Source organism: Nematolebias whitei, chromosome 23, assembly GCF_014905685.2.
Source record: "Nematolebias whitei isolate Nwh7 chromosome 23, NemWhi1, whole genome shotgun sequence".
In the NCBI taxonomy this organism is placed as follows: domain Eukaryota; kingdom Metazoa; phylum Chordata; class Actinopteri; order Cyprinodontiformes; family Rivulidae; genus Nematolebias; species Nematolebias whitei.
The window spans coordinates 7,706,326-7,722,040 of NC_056520.1; the positions used below are offsets into that span (position 1 = coordinate 7,706,326).

The 15,715-nt window shown below is 42.3% G+C and overlaps 1 protein-coding gene across 1 annotated transcript; it reads right to left on the bottom strand.

Moving 5' to 3' along the window:
• Nucleotides 1–1,632: 1,632 nt before the first annotated feature.
• Nucleotides 1,633–15,245, bottom strand: jam2a (junctional adhesion molecule 2a). The gene is made up of 11 exons (XM_037696651.1): nt 15,060–15,245; nt 8,987–9,052; nt 8,676–8,786; nt 7,047–7,196; nt 6,778–6,965; nt 6,547–6,649; nt 5,902–6,009; nt 5,788–5,800; nt 2,904–2,975; nt 1,802–1,835; nt 1,633–1,706 (listed from the first exon to the last, which is right to left on the bottom strand). The coding sequence occupies exons 1-11, from the start codon at nt 15,106–15,108 to the stop codon at nt 1,674–1,676; spliced, it is 927 nt and encodes a 308-aa protein (XP_037552579.1). The 5' UTR covers nt 15,109–15,245; the 3' UTR covers nt 1,633–1,673.
• Between the last annotated feature and the right edge of the window lie 470 nt (nt 15,246–15,715).

The following is a 15,715-nucleotide window of genomic DNA, read 5'->3' on the forward strand; positions in this document are numbered from 1 at the left end:
AAAAAAAAAAACGAAGTCCAGATGACATGATTCAACTTTTTTGTTGTTATATACCTGGATGACTGAGAAAACAAACTTTGTGTTTAGCAATAACAGCATTTTAAGAGGGGGACAGTTGGACACAGAGCCATTAAACGGGGGCGGAGCCTCCGTGTCCAACTGTCCCCCTCTTACAATGCTGTTATTGCTAGTATCAGCTGTCTGTGAATAGCAAGCAGTAGTAGTGTGCGATACAGCAAAATTTGGTATTGATCGATACCAAGTAAATACAGGTCCAATATCGCCAGTACCGATACTTTTAAATATTTGCAGTGAATTTTGATGTTTAGGTGTTTTGTGATTTTTCCTTTGTTTCATTTATTTGTTAAAACCCAGGATAGAATTAGGCAAAATGTATAAGTAAATAATAAATACTTTATTATTTTTAAAAAATTTCTGAAAAAATAGAACGGTAACTAAACAATATTCCCCATTACCTTGTGATGGCTGGATTTTTTCGTTAAAGTGCACAAAATGATCACTCAAGAATAAATTAAAACATGTTCATAAACTATGATAATTACATAAAAATGATCCCTTCATTGCACTCCTTTTCTGGATTATTATTTTCTTAAATAAACAAATCGCAGCAAATGTTCTAGAACGGTAAAATATATTCAGGATATAAAGGAATAAAACAAAATTTCTCCTCTTAAGTGAATTTCTGGGTTTGAAAAAATAACTACAAATCAAAAATAATTAGTGTAAAAAACAAAAATTACACTGGTATTGATCAATACCTATGATTGGTATCGATATTTGGATCAATCCGCTAGCAAGGCGCCATCGGGGCACTAACGATTATCTTGTGAACAGCTAGTTCTGGACGTCAACAACAAACTGGTTGATCCACTATGAGAAGGTTTTATTTATAAGACTGAGTTTGTTGCAGCTCCTCAGACTGAAGAAGTCCTTTGGATAAAAGACGAAACGTTTCAACAACAAGAATCCATCCAGATTTTTCTACCTGGATTATTGAGCACGCCGCCGGTTATTTGGTATTAGTTGTTGCAAACTGCTGCCTGAGCTGTAGCAACACTTGCACATTAAACAACAAAATTGTATAGAAAAATGTTTTTATTACCGATACACAGTTCAAATAAAACTCTGAACAAATCATTCACACAGTCCATTGAATAAAACGGTGGCACGAGGATATAGAAAAGCAAAACGTAAGGCAGGTTCTTTACGAAGAAAGTGATCTAAAAGTAAACGACAAATTAAAAAGGCACAAGGTATACTGCAGATATATGTACGTCTTTAAAAAAAAACATGCAGGCACATCAGGATGGAGCGGGAGGATTCGAATGAGTCTTTAATGTCGGTGGCGCCTGAGCCACGAGACGATACTGGTTGAGGTAAACGGCGTTTAATCCTTTCACTATGGCTTCTCGGAGAACCCCCCCTTCGTATAAATCTAGTAGAGAAGGTCACTAAACACGAGTCTTTGGTAAATCAAATCCTAGAAACACAAAGATCTGTTTCAACGTCTGACCAGCAGGGGGGAGCAGAGGACGGTGATCGTTCCTTCCGAAACCAGAGCAACAAAATCAAAATGGAGCCATGAAGGTTGTTTACATTGGAAGATCAAAAACCTCGTGTTGGCACCTCGTTGTGGAGAAAAGGCCGTCTCGTCAGAGCATGAATGATTGTGTGTGTTTGAAGTCCTGCAAGGAACAGAAAACATTTTTACCGGAACGTTGTTTACTCCGGCTTTTTATTAGCTTACGCTCGCCGAGTACAAAAAAACCCAAACGTTTACCTCTTGGGGTGGCGGGATGTAGTTGACGTTGGACCTGAAAGACAAAGCTGCGGTGAGGACACGGGACAACCGGATCGTCGTAAACGTAGCAGTGTGCTGCGAACCTTTAGTCCGGCGGGACGTTCAAGAAAACGGTAGATGGTTGTGCAGCCGACAGTATTTAAAGAATATACATCGCGAAGCGGTCTGCTTTGGTCGAACTGGCTAAAATTAAAACTTCTCGGGCTTGTTTCAAAAAGACAAAATTACAAATCGTACCCTGAATGGAGCATATTAATTTTTGTTGGAAACGTGTTTATATTTCTTGCTGTTTTTGACCCACGAGCGACGGTACTTTGCAACGATTGCATCACTTTCTATAAACTGGTGAAACCTTTAAAATACACTTAAAGTCTACAAAATGTTACTTAATTGACCATATTTTGATTATGATCGTAACGTTTTCATGTTTGGATTAATTAATTAGTGTGTTCTGTTAAATGACGGCAAAAAAAAAAAAAAAAAGATTAAACCTAAAAACTGTAAAATATCTAAAAGCTTTTATTGGCGGTCGTTAATGACAAACTCAGCAGCTGGAAACCACGATTCCTTAAATATTTTGCCTTTAAAACGTTAAAACCTTTTCATAAATTAATTTTTGATCTGTGACTAACTTTTTTAGCAATTGTTTCAGATGTTTGCTTTTCCTTGAACTGTGACGTCTACTGCAGGTAAGACACTGACTACTCCATACTCCGACAGATTATTAAATAAAGTACATTAATCTTATAAATTTTAAGCAAACAAGCAAAACATGTCAAACCACACTAGTTTTAAAGGAGTCTAATCTCTTTTTACTTGTGATCTGTAGATTAAGGGTCAAATTACAGGTTTTAGTGTTTACTGTAATAAAATTTAGACTTTCTTCTTATTCCATCATTATTTAACACCCCGTAAATTAAATTAACGTGTCAAATGAGTGGTTTGTTACTGTCGAGCACAGATTCAGGGACAAAGTCTTTATCTTGTTAGTTTAATCCAGCCGAGTGGAGGGGGGGTACCATTTCCTGGCGTCTGTGCCGGTAATGAGATTTAAACTCTTCCGCCCTCACGGGTCACTCACGTGTCTTCGGTTCTGTGCAGGGTTTGGCTGCTGATGTGGGCTGCACCGGGGCACTGGGAGATCCAAAAAGACCTGCGGAGTGGGGGGCTTTAACAGGGCTGGAGTCGTCTCGGACTCAAACTGCACACCATGCTGGGGTCAATTTACCGGAGAGTCCGGTTGTTTCAGTCATTTCAAAGGGTTCCTATAGTTATAGAAGCAGCTTGATTTTATTTTGAAGCCTGACAGCTCGTTCCGATATAAACACATTTTATTGGACTTGAAGAGATTGTATTAAAGATGTGTGGGTGACTCCTCACCAAGGATTTGATGCTGTTTTTCTGTTTCTAACCCTAAACTTACTGACAGTGAACTCAAACCAGAAGAAGAAAAATAAGATTTGCTGCTTATCAGCTCAATTGCTCAAGGACAAACGTCACCAGTTTTTCGGAAACTACCGACTTACCAACTCTATTCAAGGGGGAATAAATACGTTTTTTGGATTATTTGTTGTTGTTTTTTTTCAGCGTGGCTGAATTAAATTCGGAGTTTTTAGTCTCTTCTAGATGGGAAGACAAATGTTTAACTAGAGAACGAGGTTTAGTGGCTTTGGTATTTGGATAATACCAATATGGAGACTAACTCAGTGTCTAAATAGATCCCAAAATTTAAAGGGATAGTCCGGTCAACTTTAACCGTATAAGCGGGGGGGGGGGGGTTGAAGGAAGAGGCACTAAACTCATTTGGCTCTTATCTTGTGACTGGACTATACCTTCAAACCAGCTTTAAGCTTTTCTATGTTTTCGAGACACTTTTTACCCGGACGAGCCCCCATTTAATATGTTGTGTTCCTGTTGCATGTAACATCCACTCTGTTTTCAAGCTTGCGGAACAAGTTGCCAACAGAAGAGTTGCTCGATCGGTAAAAAACTGTCTCGTGCTAAAACCTCACAAACCTGGAGCTACATTTCTACGTAGGCGAAACTGTGCCGACTCACCCACCATCCACAACATTAAAGCTGCTGCGAGTCTTCACACAGCGGAGATAACGCTGCAAACACAAGTTTAAATTGTTGAGCTGTAATTTTATCACGGTGGTTCGTATGGAGATACGCCAATGCATATACGGTTTTTCAAATGTACTTATTTTGAACTGCACAAGTAGGAATCTTCTGCGCAAACATATTGTCGAATACACGTGCACGGATCATGTGAATGTGATATTTGAGACTTTTCTTACCACTCCAAATATTCACCCGTACATTCCACTAAATTAACATTTCCTATTTGTGGATAAACTACCGGGAAAATATCCGGTATTTTCCGATACTGGTTCTTACTTAGCTAAAACTGCTGGGAAAATACATTTTCCAGTAATTTCATCCTCAGGGTAAAATAAAATGTTAGTAAATAAACATCCCAAAATGGATAGATAATTCTTCTTCTAATAAAACTTCAAGTATATAAAAGTTAAATTTTCCACATAAAGAATAACCGACTCATTTTAGGTTACTTTAACCATACGGTCCACAAAATTAACTTTTTATTTAATCCAGTAACGTCATGCTAATGAAGCGTTTTAATATTGAGCTCCTGTGCCAAATTTAGAAATTTGTCTTTTCACCAACCTTGTACTCAGCGTTACTTTTGTGAATCTGGACCAGTAAGAAAGTGTCAAAAGTCACGTTCACACACACTGATGAGTGCGCTTGTGTTAAATGATTTGAAAAACTATTTACGCTTGTGAGACCAATCTGTTGTACCCTTTGAAATGACTGGCAGGAACTAAAACCACATGAATGATGTAATAAAACCATGCAGCCAATCACGTGCAGTAATCCGACACCCTGGTGTTACAAAAATTCAATGGGTCTCTGCTTTGTCCTTTCAATTCTGCAGCACCTTTAGCTTAACTACTTGCTTAGAATTAAACTATTTGGGTAAAATATTACTTACAAACTTCCCACATAACCTCACTTAAATTGATACTTAATAATTGGAGTCCCTCTAGGCTCGTATTTAGGCTCACTCAAATTGATAAATTGTTTAATAATTGGAGTCCTTCTAGGCTCATTCAAATTGATAATTGTTTAATAATTGGAGTCCCTCTAGGCTCATATTTAGGCTACCTACAGCACATTAAGTTACAAGCTTCCATAAAAAAAACTGTATTAAATTTTTGTCAATAACATGTTTTTCTAAGGTTATAAATTAACAACTAAATAGCTGTTCTGCCTTCCTCCTCTGTAATTTTCTTTTTGCCTGCTATAAGTGCTTCGGATTGCCTTTGTGAAGAAGCCTGCTCTATAAATAGGACGTTGACACTGACAGCTCCAGTTAGATCAGCAGGATAAGTAAACCTAGACAAAGAGCTTCAGAGAAGAAGCTCAACGTTGATTCTCCATCAAACTTGCAGCCGAAACATGCCGGTAATCAAATAAAACCAGGCCAGGCAGACGGATTGATGTCCCTGTGGTTTTATGAAAACCTCCTCACGCCCACTCGTGTTCGCTACGCAGGGGGCTGCGATTGCGTGGGACGCACAGCACGAACAGCCTTCTGTTAAACCAAAAGTCTCATCTTTTAATATCTGAATAATCCATCTGAAATTACCCGTCCAATCGGTTTAATTGTCTGCGGTTGTTTCTGCTGCCAATGTCGTCCTTACTGAGTAACGATTCCCTAATTATGTGGCTCTCATTGTTTCTCCTCCATCCATTTTTAAATGTAGCTTCAAATATTTGGCAAAAAAATCCTTTCCTACCATCTTGCATCTAAATAAACACGAGTCCTGACTCAGCACGCGGGTGCAGACACACAACAAGAAACCGACTCCCCCGCAGACCTCCGTGTGTGAGATATGAGTGTTTGTTCACATCAATGTTAATCCAATCAGAGCTCTTACCTTCCTCTGTGTCCTGCTGACAGATGAGTCGCAGACAGTGAGGGAGAGAAAACAGACTCGGCGTCAGTCATTGATGGACAGGGTGAATGTTTGTCTGCTGTCCGGTAAACTTACGGGTGAGGAAACCGTTCCGGTGCAAGAGGAGTCCCCCGCAGCCGCAGACGATGCCCAGCAGGCAGACCACCAGCACTACCGCCACCACGGCGGTGACGTTTACATCCTCTGAAAACCAGATGGAAACGGACAATAAACTATTTCACATTATTAAACTGAGTCTGTCTTTTCCTTCACCTCCTCCAAAAGGAAAGGTTTACAAAACAGTGGTGAGACCAGCTGTGTTGTATGGTCTGATAGACAAAAAGACAGGAGACAGAACTGGAAGTGGCAGAAATGAAGATGTTGAGGTTCTCCTTAGGAGTGACAAGAATGGATACGATTAGGAATGAGATCGTCAGAGGTACAGCACAGGTTGGTCAACTGGGAGATAAAGTTAGAGAGACCAGACTGAGATGGTCTGGACATGTCCAGAGGAGGGACAGTGGGTATACTGGTAGAGGGATGTTAGAAATGCAGCTGCCAGAAAAAGGACAAAGATGAGATCTATGGATGCAGTTAGAGAGGACATGGAGGGAGTTGGAGGACTCACTGTGGAGACCCCTGAAGAAAGAATAGCCAAAAGAAAAAGACCAAAGGTGGTGGGCAACATGCTTCTATCATAAAGACTCAGCTCTGAGGCAGGGTGGCGTGTGGAACACACACCTACTGTCATGTGTTTCCCCTCACACATTTTGGGTTGTCCCACTTCGTTTGACGCCAGGCAGCTGTAGTGACCCGTGTCCTCTTTGGCCACAGACTGAAACTCCTGGAGACGGTTAAAAGAAAAGTACAAAACTTGGGGCATGAAGGAGAAAGTGTGGAACAGCATCCAACACATACACACTCCAGCTGTCGGCTGTGTATTTATTTTAATCCGCATGCATAATGTCTCACCAGTATTCCCGTTTGGGAGTTGATCAGATATGTCGCATTAGCACGGCGGGGCGGGCTGATTGGCTTGCTGTCCTTGAACCAGGAGTACTTAGCAGGTGGGATGCTCTGTTGGTCCCAACAGCGCAGCTGCACCACTGAGCCCGTCACGGCTGAGGCAGGGATTTCACAGGACGGGGTGTGTGGAGGCACTGAGCGACAAACAGATTAAACATGAGCAAACGGAGCAGAAGACGTCTCGGGAAGTTTCGAGCTTTGCCGGTTAGCTTTACCCAGGACTTTGAGCGTGATGTTGGTCTCTCCCAGGTTGACGATGTCCAGATGAGCGCTGACCTCACATCGGTACTCTCCGGCGTCCTCCTGGGTCACACCGTGCAGCGTCACCGTGGCCCCTTCGATGGTGGCTCGGCCCCCAAAGGAACCTGAGAGGAACATCGGAAGGTCATGAGCGGAAATGTCTCGTCTCGCTGAAGGCTACAGCTGATGTAACGTAGCCAAATGTTGGAGCTGTTCAATGTCTCAGACTGATGTGTGAGAAATTTAAAAGAAAAATTATGTCTGAATTTACAACAGGAGCCACTTTGACGCCACAAGGTTTAGGTTGGTAAGACATAAACCAACAACTAACCAGTGAACTTCAGTGAAAATCATTTTCATAAAAAAGTTGACTCCATGTTTACAAAGTTTTAACTTCCTGGCCTTGAACTAGTTAAAAAACAAAATGGTATATTAAAATAAAAATACAAGCTTATGGAATTACACAGGGCTTAATTTGTAAACCAATCTATGCCAGAATGGGTGGGAGACGTGTCTGGGGGTCCTTCCCCAGAAAATGAATAAAGTCGATTTCCTGCATTTTGGTAAAGTTTAATGGGTTGTTAAACGTTACATTTATCTACATTTGTAATCACTCCACTTTTGTCTGGCATCCTGTTCTGGCAGGATCCAGCTCAAATTAAGCACTGGGATTACATCCGTAGAAACAGTTTATTTTTAATGTTTCAAATGGTTTTCAACATGAGCTAATTTACTCGTAAGTAAGTTCAGGCCTATTTCACGATGATATAAAAAACAGTATGCTGACTAAATGTAAAACCTTCAGTTTTAAAGAAAGCAAACCCTTCTGTTGAATACAGGAAAACACAGTGGTGTTAGTATCATGGTTCAAAGTACCAGTAGTTCAAATACAGCAATTTCCTAATTATACGAGTAAATTCTCATTTATCCATGACTGAATCTCAAGAAAAAGACAGTCAGGCTCCAAACAATGACCTAACGAGTGCCACATAACAGCGTACGCTCGTCGACCAAGGACTCGTTTTTCGACCAGCAAACTACCGGCATACAGTATATACAAACAATGGCAGAGACAAGCAAAGACTTTTGACCTTGATTAGTAACCTTGACCTTGAAGCTGGGGTGATGAAGTGACTAAGCAACACTCCGTCAAGTGATGATGCAGATGTGTATGAAGTTTCGTTAAATTATTTTGAATGGATCAGAAGTTACGGGCAGGACAAGAGAGCGTTTACGGACGTCCGTACGGAGACTATACCGTAATACGTATACGCCTTAGACGGGCGTATAAAAACACCTGAAGCTCCAAGGCCTGTTGGCCAGAAGTCGGCAGAGAGCACTAACTATTCATGTCACATTTTAAGCTTCTAAAGCAGCCGGTGAGGACGGACCAGAGGGTCAAAGACATTTCTTATCACTGACATACTTACCTCTAAAAGTGACTGCACCGGTGACAACTTCTGCATTCATTAGTTAAGTCTCCCTTTTAATTCACCCCCTCCCACTAAAACCACCAAGACGTGAGACTGAGGAGAGGAAACGGGCAAAGTTGGATCTACTGTTCCTTTTATTGCGCCCTGCGTTTCAACGAGTCGCTTTCTTACCTTTGAATTGTCCGTTGAAGTACACAAAGGAGACATCTTTCCCCGTTTTTTTCCACTCGATGCGTGGGTTCTGGTCAATCTCTGTGTGGAATAGGCATGACAGCACAGCATCTAAAGCAGAGAAAGTTCTTGAAATATTTCACTCCGTGTAATGAATCTAAATATTAACGAGTTTCACTTTCTGAAATGACTGACAAAACAACTTTTTCATGATGTTCTAATTTTCCGAGGTGCACCTGTATAGCCACCTGGTTTACTGTCAAGAAGAATCAAACTGAAGTGTCTTATTTTATTTTTTCTGGGGGTTTTACCTGAGAACTCCTTCACTTCCACCTTAGGTTCGTTGGTCGACACAGTTACAGAACAGGAGGGGGAACCTGGAAACAAAAACAAGGCAACTCATTGTTAGAGAACAAGAAGTTCACCTACAAACTGTACTTAGACGTGTACTTATGTCTGAAGGAAACCCAGCCAGCGTCTTTCTCTCAAAAGTCTGAAGGAAAGACAGGATTATTCAGTCCTCTTATTTAATCCCGCCGGGTCAAGGAAGAGATTGCCGTATGTTTATTTAAACCCAGGTTGAGTCAAGGTCACTGATGTTTTCACCAGCGGCTGCTCTGGATTAACCTGATGCATGAAGGTTATTCCTTCGGCCATCTGCGTGTCTTGATACCACGCATCCAAACAGGAAGAGGAAGCAGCAGCTGCTGATTGGTTCTTGTGATGGATTACAGTCTGGTCTACCAAGGAGAGGCCAACAGAAAAAGTTCAGACCTGTAGACGTGGGGTTTTGTAGAAAACGTACAAACGGTAATATACATTTTGTAGATAGCTCTTTGAACCGCTACTTGATTGCTGCTGACAAGTTATACTTCGAAAACTTTAAGGGTTTGTGTGAACGCGGTAAAGGGATTTCATTGACTTTACCGGAAGACCACGGATTGCCATCGTGGACGATTGAAGCATTTAGACTCAAGCAAGAGAAGTTGAAATGTTTCAATAAACCAGATGTTGTGGTGTGAATCCAGTCGCTAGCGATAACAGCCAATTAACGGTAAAAGTTTGTCCCTGTTCCCACAACTTACAGCAAAACATGAACGAGCGTTACACGAGTCTGTCAATGAGTCCATTGTTTGTCCTCCAACATGTCCAACAGGAGGTTTGCTAATATCAACTGAAAGCACCATGTCATCTCACTGGGTTGCAAGTGTTGAAGATGAATTACAAATGACTTTTGCAAGGGAGTTTCCAAAATGCGTCAAAATATTTGCAGGAGTTGTAGGGCCTCGCACTTGCGCTGATAAACGTGGTCTTTTGGCGTCTCCCTTCCGAAAGGGTCGCCACAGCGACTGAACTTGCATAAAAGATTTGACAATTGTTTTACACAGGATGACCTTCCTGACGGAGCCTGGGCTCAAACCAGCAGCCTCAGGATTACGACACCGCAGAACGACCAACCTGCGGCACACGAAGGTATAAAAACTTCTGCCACATTTGAGCCCCAATTCACCGGAAGTCTGTGCTTCCGGTGAATTTTCCGGTGAATTCATCTTGCTCAGTGTGAATCAGAGAGAAGGATTGGATATTTTTCTAGTGCCCATATATTTGCTGTAAAATTATTTACCATAAGGACTTTGTCTATATTCATTTATTATTTTTGTCAAACTGTTCATTTAAAAGTTTCAAAATTATCTGGAGTTGGTTGAAATTTGTTGAAACATGGTCTGGCAAAAAGCACGTTTTGTTTACGAGAGTGTCGGACTAAATGTCATTGGGAATTCCAGCCCTATATTTAAAATGCTGAACCTAAAAGCTTCACAACAATGAAACTTACTATACGAAGGGATTTCCCTGCGCCATAGCCACTTGACAGAAAATGTCATTTTCAAAGGAAATTATAATCCTTAGACGAAGCAATATTTCTTAAGATATAACTGTTCCAAACTTTGATTAAATTGGAGATTAGGAAGATTATATGCTGTTTTAATTACTGGGATTGCTAGATGGCATCTTTAGGGACACATTTTTAGGCGAATCTTAATTATTTATGGCAAAAATAAGTATTTTCACAAATTTTGCACTGCAGCCTGAACTCATTCCGAGTTGTTTTAAGATCAGTTTTTCACTGTAGTCTTGGATTAGAGTAACCGTTAAGAGAATTTACCCACATTAGTGCATACCCTTTACCCAACCATTGTTCCAGCAAATGAAAATCCTAAATTTAAAATCCGCTATTCAGAGCTTCACAGTCCTGTTTGTCTGCAGCTTCCTGCGTCGGCTCTGTTGTTGTTACTCTACGTGTCTAAGAGTCAGAAAGGGCTTCCTCTGCAAAAGGACAAGATGATGCTGAAGAATGCGGGGGAAAGCAGAGACAAAGGCCAGGAAGAGTGGAATAAAACAGCATGACAGGAGATGACCGGAGAAAAGTGAGAAAGCATTATGTATATAAAAAAAAGGTCCAACTTGGACTTTAAGTCTCCCGCTGGTCCTGAAAGGCAATAAAGGCAATAATGTTTTAGCTTGTTCCTGTTTTGTCTGTTACTAAACGTTCTCATTACCTCATTACTGTGTCATCCTCTCACCTCCAGTAGAGGTGGTGAATTCAGCTGACCTCAATGGACTCGAGTTATTCTGAGGAGATCTGGTTCACTTCAGTTGATCGTACTTCAACCACATTGCCCACTACCGAAAAATAAATATATCTATATGTACACACATACTAGTGTATATACACGTATACAAATACATATATACAAGTATAATTGCATATCTACAGATACACAAATATGGCATGGATGGATGTAAGTATGTACTGTATGTACACCAGCTGGTCAAAGCAGATGGCCGCTTGTCCTGAGCCTGGTTCTGCTGGAGGTTTCTTCCTTTTAAAAAGGGAGTTTTTTCTTTCCACTGTTGCCACTGTGCTTGCTCAGGATGGGAGACTGCAACGAAGCCAAGATTCAACTTGTCTGCTGGATTCCTTAGATAGAGAACTTTACTAATTGGCTTTTATGTGAATGTTCCTGTAAAGTGCCTTGAGACAACTTGTTGTGATTTGGCGCTATATAAATAAATTGAATTGAATGTATGTACGTACATACGTAAGTAAGGATGTAAGTAAGGATGGATGGATGGATGGATGTACAGTATGTATTTTTGTATGTATGTATGTAAATGTATATACATGCATACATATGCATCATACTTATGTATGTATTTATGAATGGAAATTAGAAATGTACATATCAAATATAAGTTAACCAAGTTGTAAAACATGTAAATGTGTATGTAAGACTCATCTGAGTCAACAGTGTTTCCAGGGATTTAGCTCATTTTTACGTCAAGTCCGCTAACTCGCTGACTTAGCGGCAGTCTCCAGAGGGCGTGTATAATTATGCTTAATTGAGATCTCAGACTCGCGAGTCTTGATTTAGTGCGACTATTCGCTTCATTGACCTGGATGAGTCAGAAACCAACTTATGAACCAGTTTGACCAAAACGGCTACAACTCTGTCATTTCTGAACATGCCGTGACTTTACAGTAGCTTTTCCTCGAGCTGTTCACAGCAGCTTGATTGGGTCAAGATTTAGTCCCTGTAAAGGAGACGTACACTTTCCTCTAGACGGTTTCTCCTCTTTTCCCTTTGACCTGTCGCGGTTTAACAGGATTATCGTAACTTTGTCCGACGTGCCACGGCACCTCCCGAGAAGCACACTGCCACCAAAACACATACAAGACGGGGACGGAGAATGCAATCAGATTAAAAGGGGACTAGGATGAGCGATCAAGGAGAGATGAGGAGATGAGCGTCCCTAAGAATAGAATACAAATGGAGTGAAGGAGAGTGCGGCGGAGGGGGTGGGGGGCACAGTGGCAGAGAAGGGGGCCTCAAGACCTGCAGGGACATGAATAAAAGAGAAGACGAGGGAGATCTTTCTCGACACTAGGACTATGAACGGAAGTAGCTCGTGTCATACAGCGACACAACACAGTGGCAGCAGCCAAGGCCTGCTGCCACCTTTAACCATGTCTCTTTGAGAAAAAAGGAAATGTAACAGGTCAACACACATAAAAGTGCACGAGCCAATTGCTCGGAATGTGAACTCCCACTGCTTCCACATCGTATTTCACAACTGCGTCATCTAACATGACCCCAATTAACCACAAAGGCATCAAGGCTACTTTCTTCTTCGCTAGCCAATCGACCACTTCTGAGAGACTTTTAGTATTTCAGCCCTTATCCAAGCTACGTTTTTTTTGCAAATACTTCCAATTATGTAAGGAGCAATTTTATACCACCGTGGAGATGCACCTCTGCTCTCATTGGTACGTTTCACCCATGAACAAGGAACGTTAGTATCAAACACGCACTGTTATGAACTGTCGGATTTTAAAAGTAGCCATTTTTGTTCTAAGAAAACCAGAAGACCCCATTATACACCCAGCCTTGTTACTTTGGGGACAACTGCTGAAGAACAAAGACACGCAAGTTATTTTGGTGACCAAATCAAATCCAACCCCAAGATAAAGGTCTCAGATGGGATTCACAAGAAACTGGGACTGCATCAATTTAGGTCAGACGTGGGAAAAAAGTGACGCTGGTGTCAAAACGAGCTCTTCAACAAAATGGCAGCGAGTCTTTTCCACAGCCACCCCTCAGATCTCCAATTGTGGACACAGTCGGTCAACAACATTTGTCCATGTAGCCGAACAAACGACTAAGAAGAGTTGGGATGTAAGAGTTTTAACATTTTACATGCAAAAATCCAAATATCTACACAGCAAACGTGGCAGATTCTAGAGCTTAACTCCCAAGTATTGGCTGTTCAGGCTAAAAGATTCATACCTTTTCACAATACGACATTCTGTTTTGCAAGCGTGCTTCCTAAACACTGCAGACATGCCAGGCCGGTGTTTGATCTGTGCACCTGCAGCCTCAAATACCTCATGCCAAAAATAAGTGTAACAAATTTGCTAGTAAATACTTATTTTAGCTGCCGTCCTACCATCTGTGCTGGGTTTGATCAACTCCGAGCTGCTGGTTTAAAAAGGAATCAGCTCCAATTAGCAGCATCCTGCCAAAGTTACGTCAATGTTTTACTTCCAGAAATAACCCACAACGTTCATCAGCAGTGAGGTTCGGGAATCTGTGGAGACGAGCCAAGTGTCTTTTGTCACATTTGACCAGAAAGGAGTCAGTAAATTGTTTATGTAGTTATTCATGTTCGTCCCATCAGCAGGTCTCTGGAGGTCGACCGACATGGCATCAGATACGACCACTACTGTAATTAAAATGCCTCAGCGCCGGTAGCGTATGTCATTAACATCAACCAAACTCCGTGACAGCTTTAAGCTCAGAGGGACAGCAACCGTATGGTAGCAAAAAAAAAGAAAGAAAATTAGAAGGATGGCACGCTCCAGCCTTGGCATGCAGCTTCATTCTCATTATGTGTTCTGTACAGAGCGTTAGAGACTGAAGGGGGGGTTAACCGGAGCTGAGCCAGGTCAAAAGCATGGCGCAGTAATAATTAAAGCACTTATTCAAATTAACAAGGAACAAATGGGAAAGGGAGGGATACGGACCCGAAGGAAATGTCCTGTCTGGCTGTGAGATGGAGATAAAGTGGATGGCACACGTTTCGAGGCTGTGGGGGTACAAAGAAAAACAGGATGCAGACACTGAGTGTGTCCTGAACAAAGGCCGACTGTACGAGAGCAACAGCTGTCCCTGGCAGATACAGCATGTGGGAGAGGCCGATACGAGGGGGAGTTGTTGGGTCCCTCGCCACGGAGACACACCCAGAACATTTCGTTCTGAATTTACTGAAACAGGACGATCTGCAAGAACCGGCGGACTCTCTCAGTGTTTGTTGTGTTGAAGTGTCGACGTCTGTCAGCGAGCCTGATGAGACTGAAACCCTCTGACCCCGTGACCTGACAGGTCCACATCTCATCACATAGATCTCATGTTGCCGCTGCGCCACCCAACTGAACCCCCTTACAAATGTCACAAAGGTTCCTACGCCAGGAGATAACCAGGTGGTAGTTGCAATGTTTAAAACCTTACTTCCACTAGTTTTGCCCACAAACCTCTAATCTCATGGCAGCATCCCAGAAACCAGCAGGAAAACCAGTTAGAAGTTCCTGCTCCAGCCCCCTCACACATTTACAACCCGTGTAGTTTTGAAAATCAGTGCCACTAGAAAACTTTCCAATACATTTCAGGGACAAACACCTCCGTCTCCCCAGTCCTAACATAAGACAGGTGTAACAGCAGTCTGGGTCTAAACCCGTCCCCTGACACCGAACAACAGTTCAGACACTCAGAGACGATCCAAACTACACAAACACAACGTTTCCACAGATGAACGGTTCCCACTCACACTGCATCAGTAACAGAACCACAGGAAGACAGAGGGACGTCCTCTCCATCTCTGGCTGAGAGGCAGATCCTTCAGATCACACTTGTCCACAACTCCTCGACCGATCATCCAGCATCCAGGGACCAAACTGCTGTCCAGACCGGAGGAGGAGTGAGGGAGGAAGGGAGGGAAGGAGGCGGCCGGACCAGAGCGCTCCGACGCGGTTCAGGCGGGAGGTCGGTGTCCGGGCGGAGGCGTCGGGCTGGGGGTGGAGAGTGTCCGTCAGCCACGACTCTTCGTCCTCGTCTTGCTTTCTGAGCTGGTCGAGACTGAGTGGAGAGGGAGGGAGGGAGGGAGGGAGGAGCAGAGCGCCGGGTGTGCAGCGCAGCGCCGCGTCCAAAAGGCGCACTGCAGCGCCAAACGGCTCCAAAACCACAAACACTGCTCCTGAGGACCAGAGATCTCCTCAACTCAGAGAGCATGAATCACGTTTTGAAAAAAGAATATCCAACAAATGTTCCGGGTTAAAAAAAAACAGAGACGTGGATGTACTTGTTTGTAAACTCTTTCTTTTAGGAAAGAAAACCCCACATAATAAAAAAAAAACGACTGAAAAAGTTATTAGTCATGACAAAAAAGGTTGAATCATGTCATCTGGACTTCGTTTTTTTTTTTTG

Bases quoted from the DNA above. Each gene is read 5' to 3' on its own strand.
- jam2a (XM_037696651.1), bottom strand. From the start codon at position 15,108: ATGGAGAGGACGTCCCTCTGTCTTCCTGTGGTTCTGTTACTGATGCAG. The intron at 6,966-7,046 runs GTAAAGCTAACC...TTTGTCGCTCAG, and splicing joins CATCACGCTCAAAGTCCTGG to TGCCTCCACACACCCCGTCC. The intron at 1,836-2,903 runs GTGAGTGACCCG...TTTGTCTTTCAG, and splicing joins CTGCACAGAACCGAAGACAC to GTCCAACGTCAACTACATCC.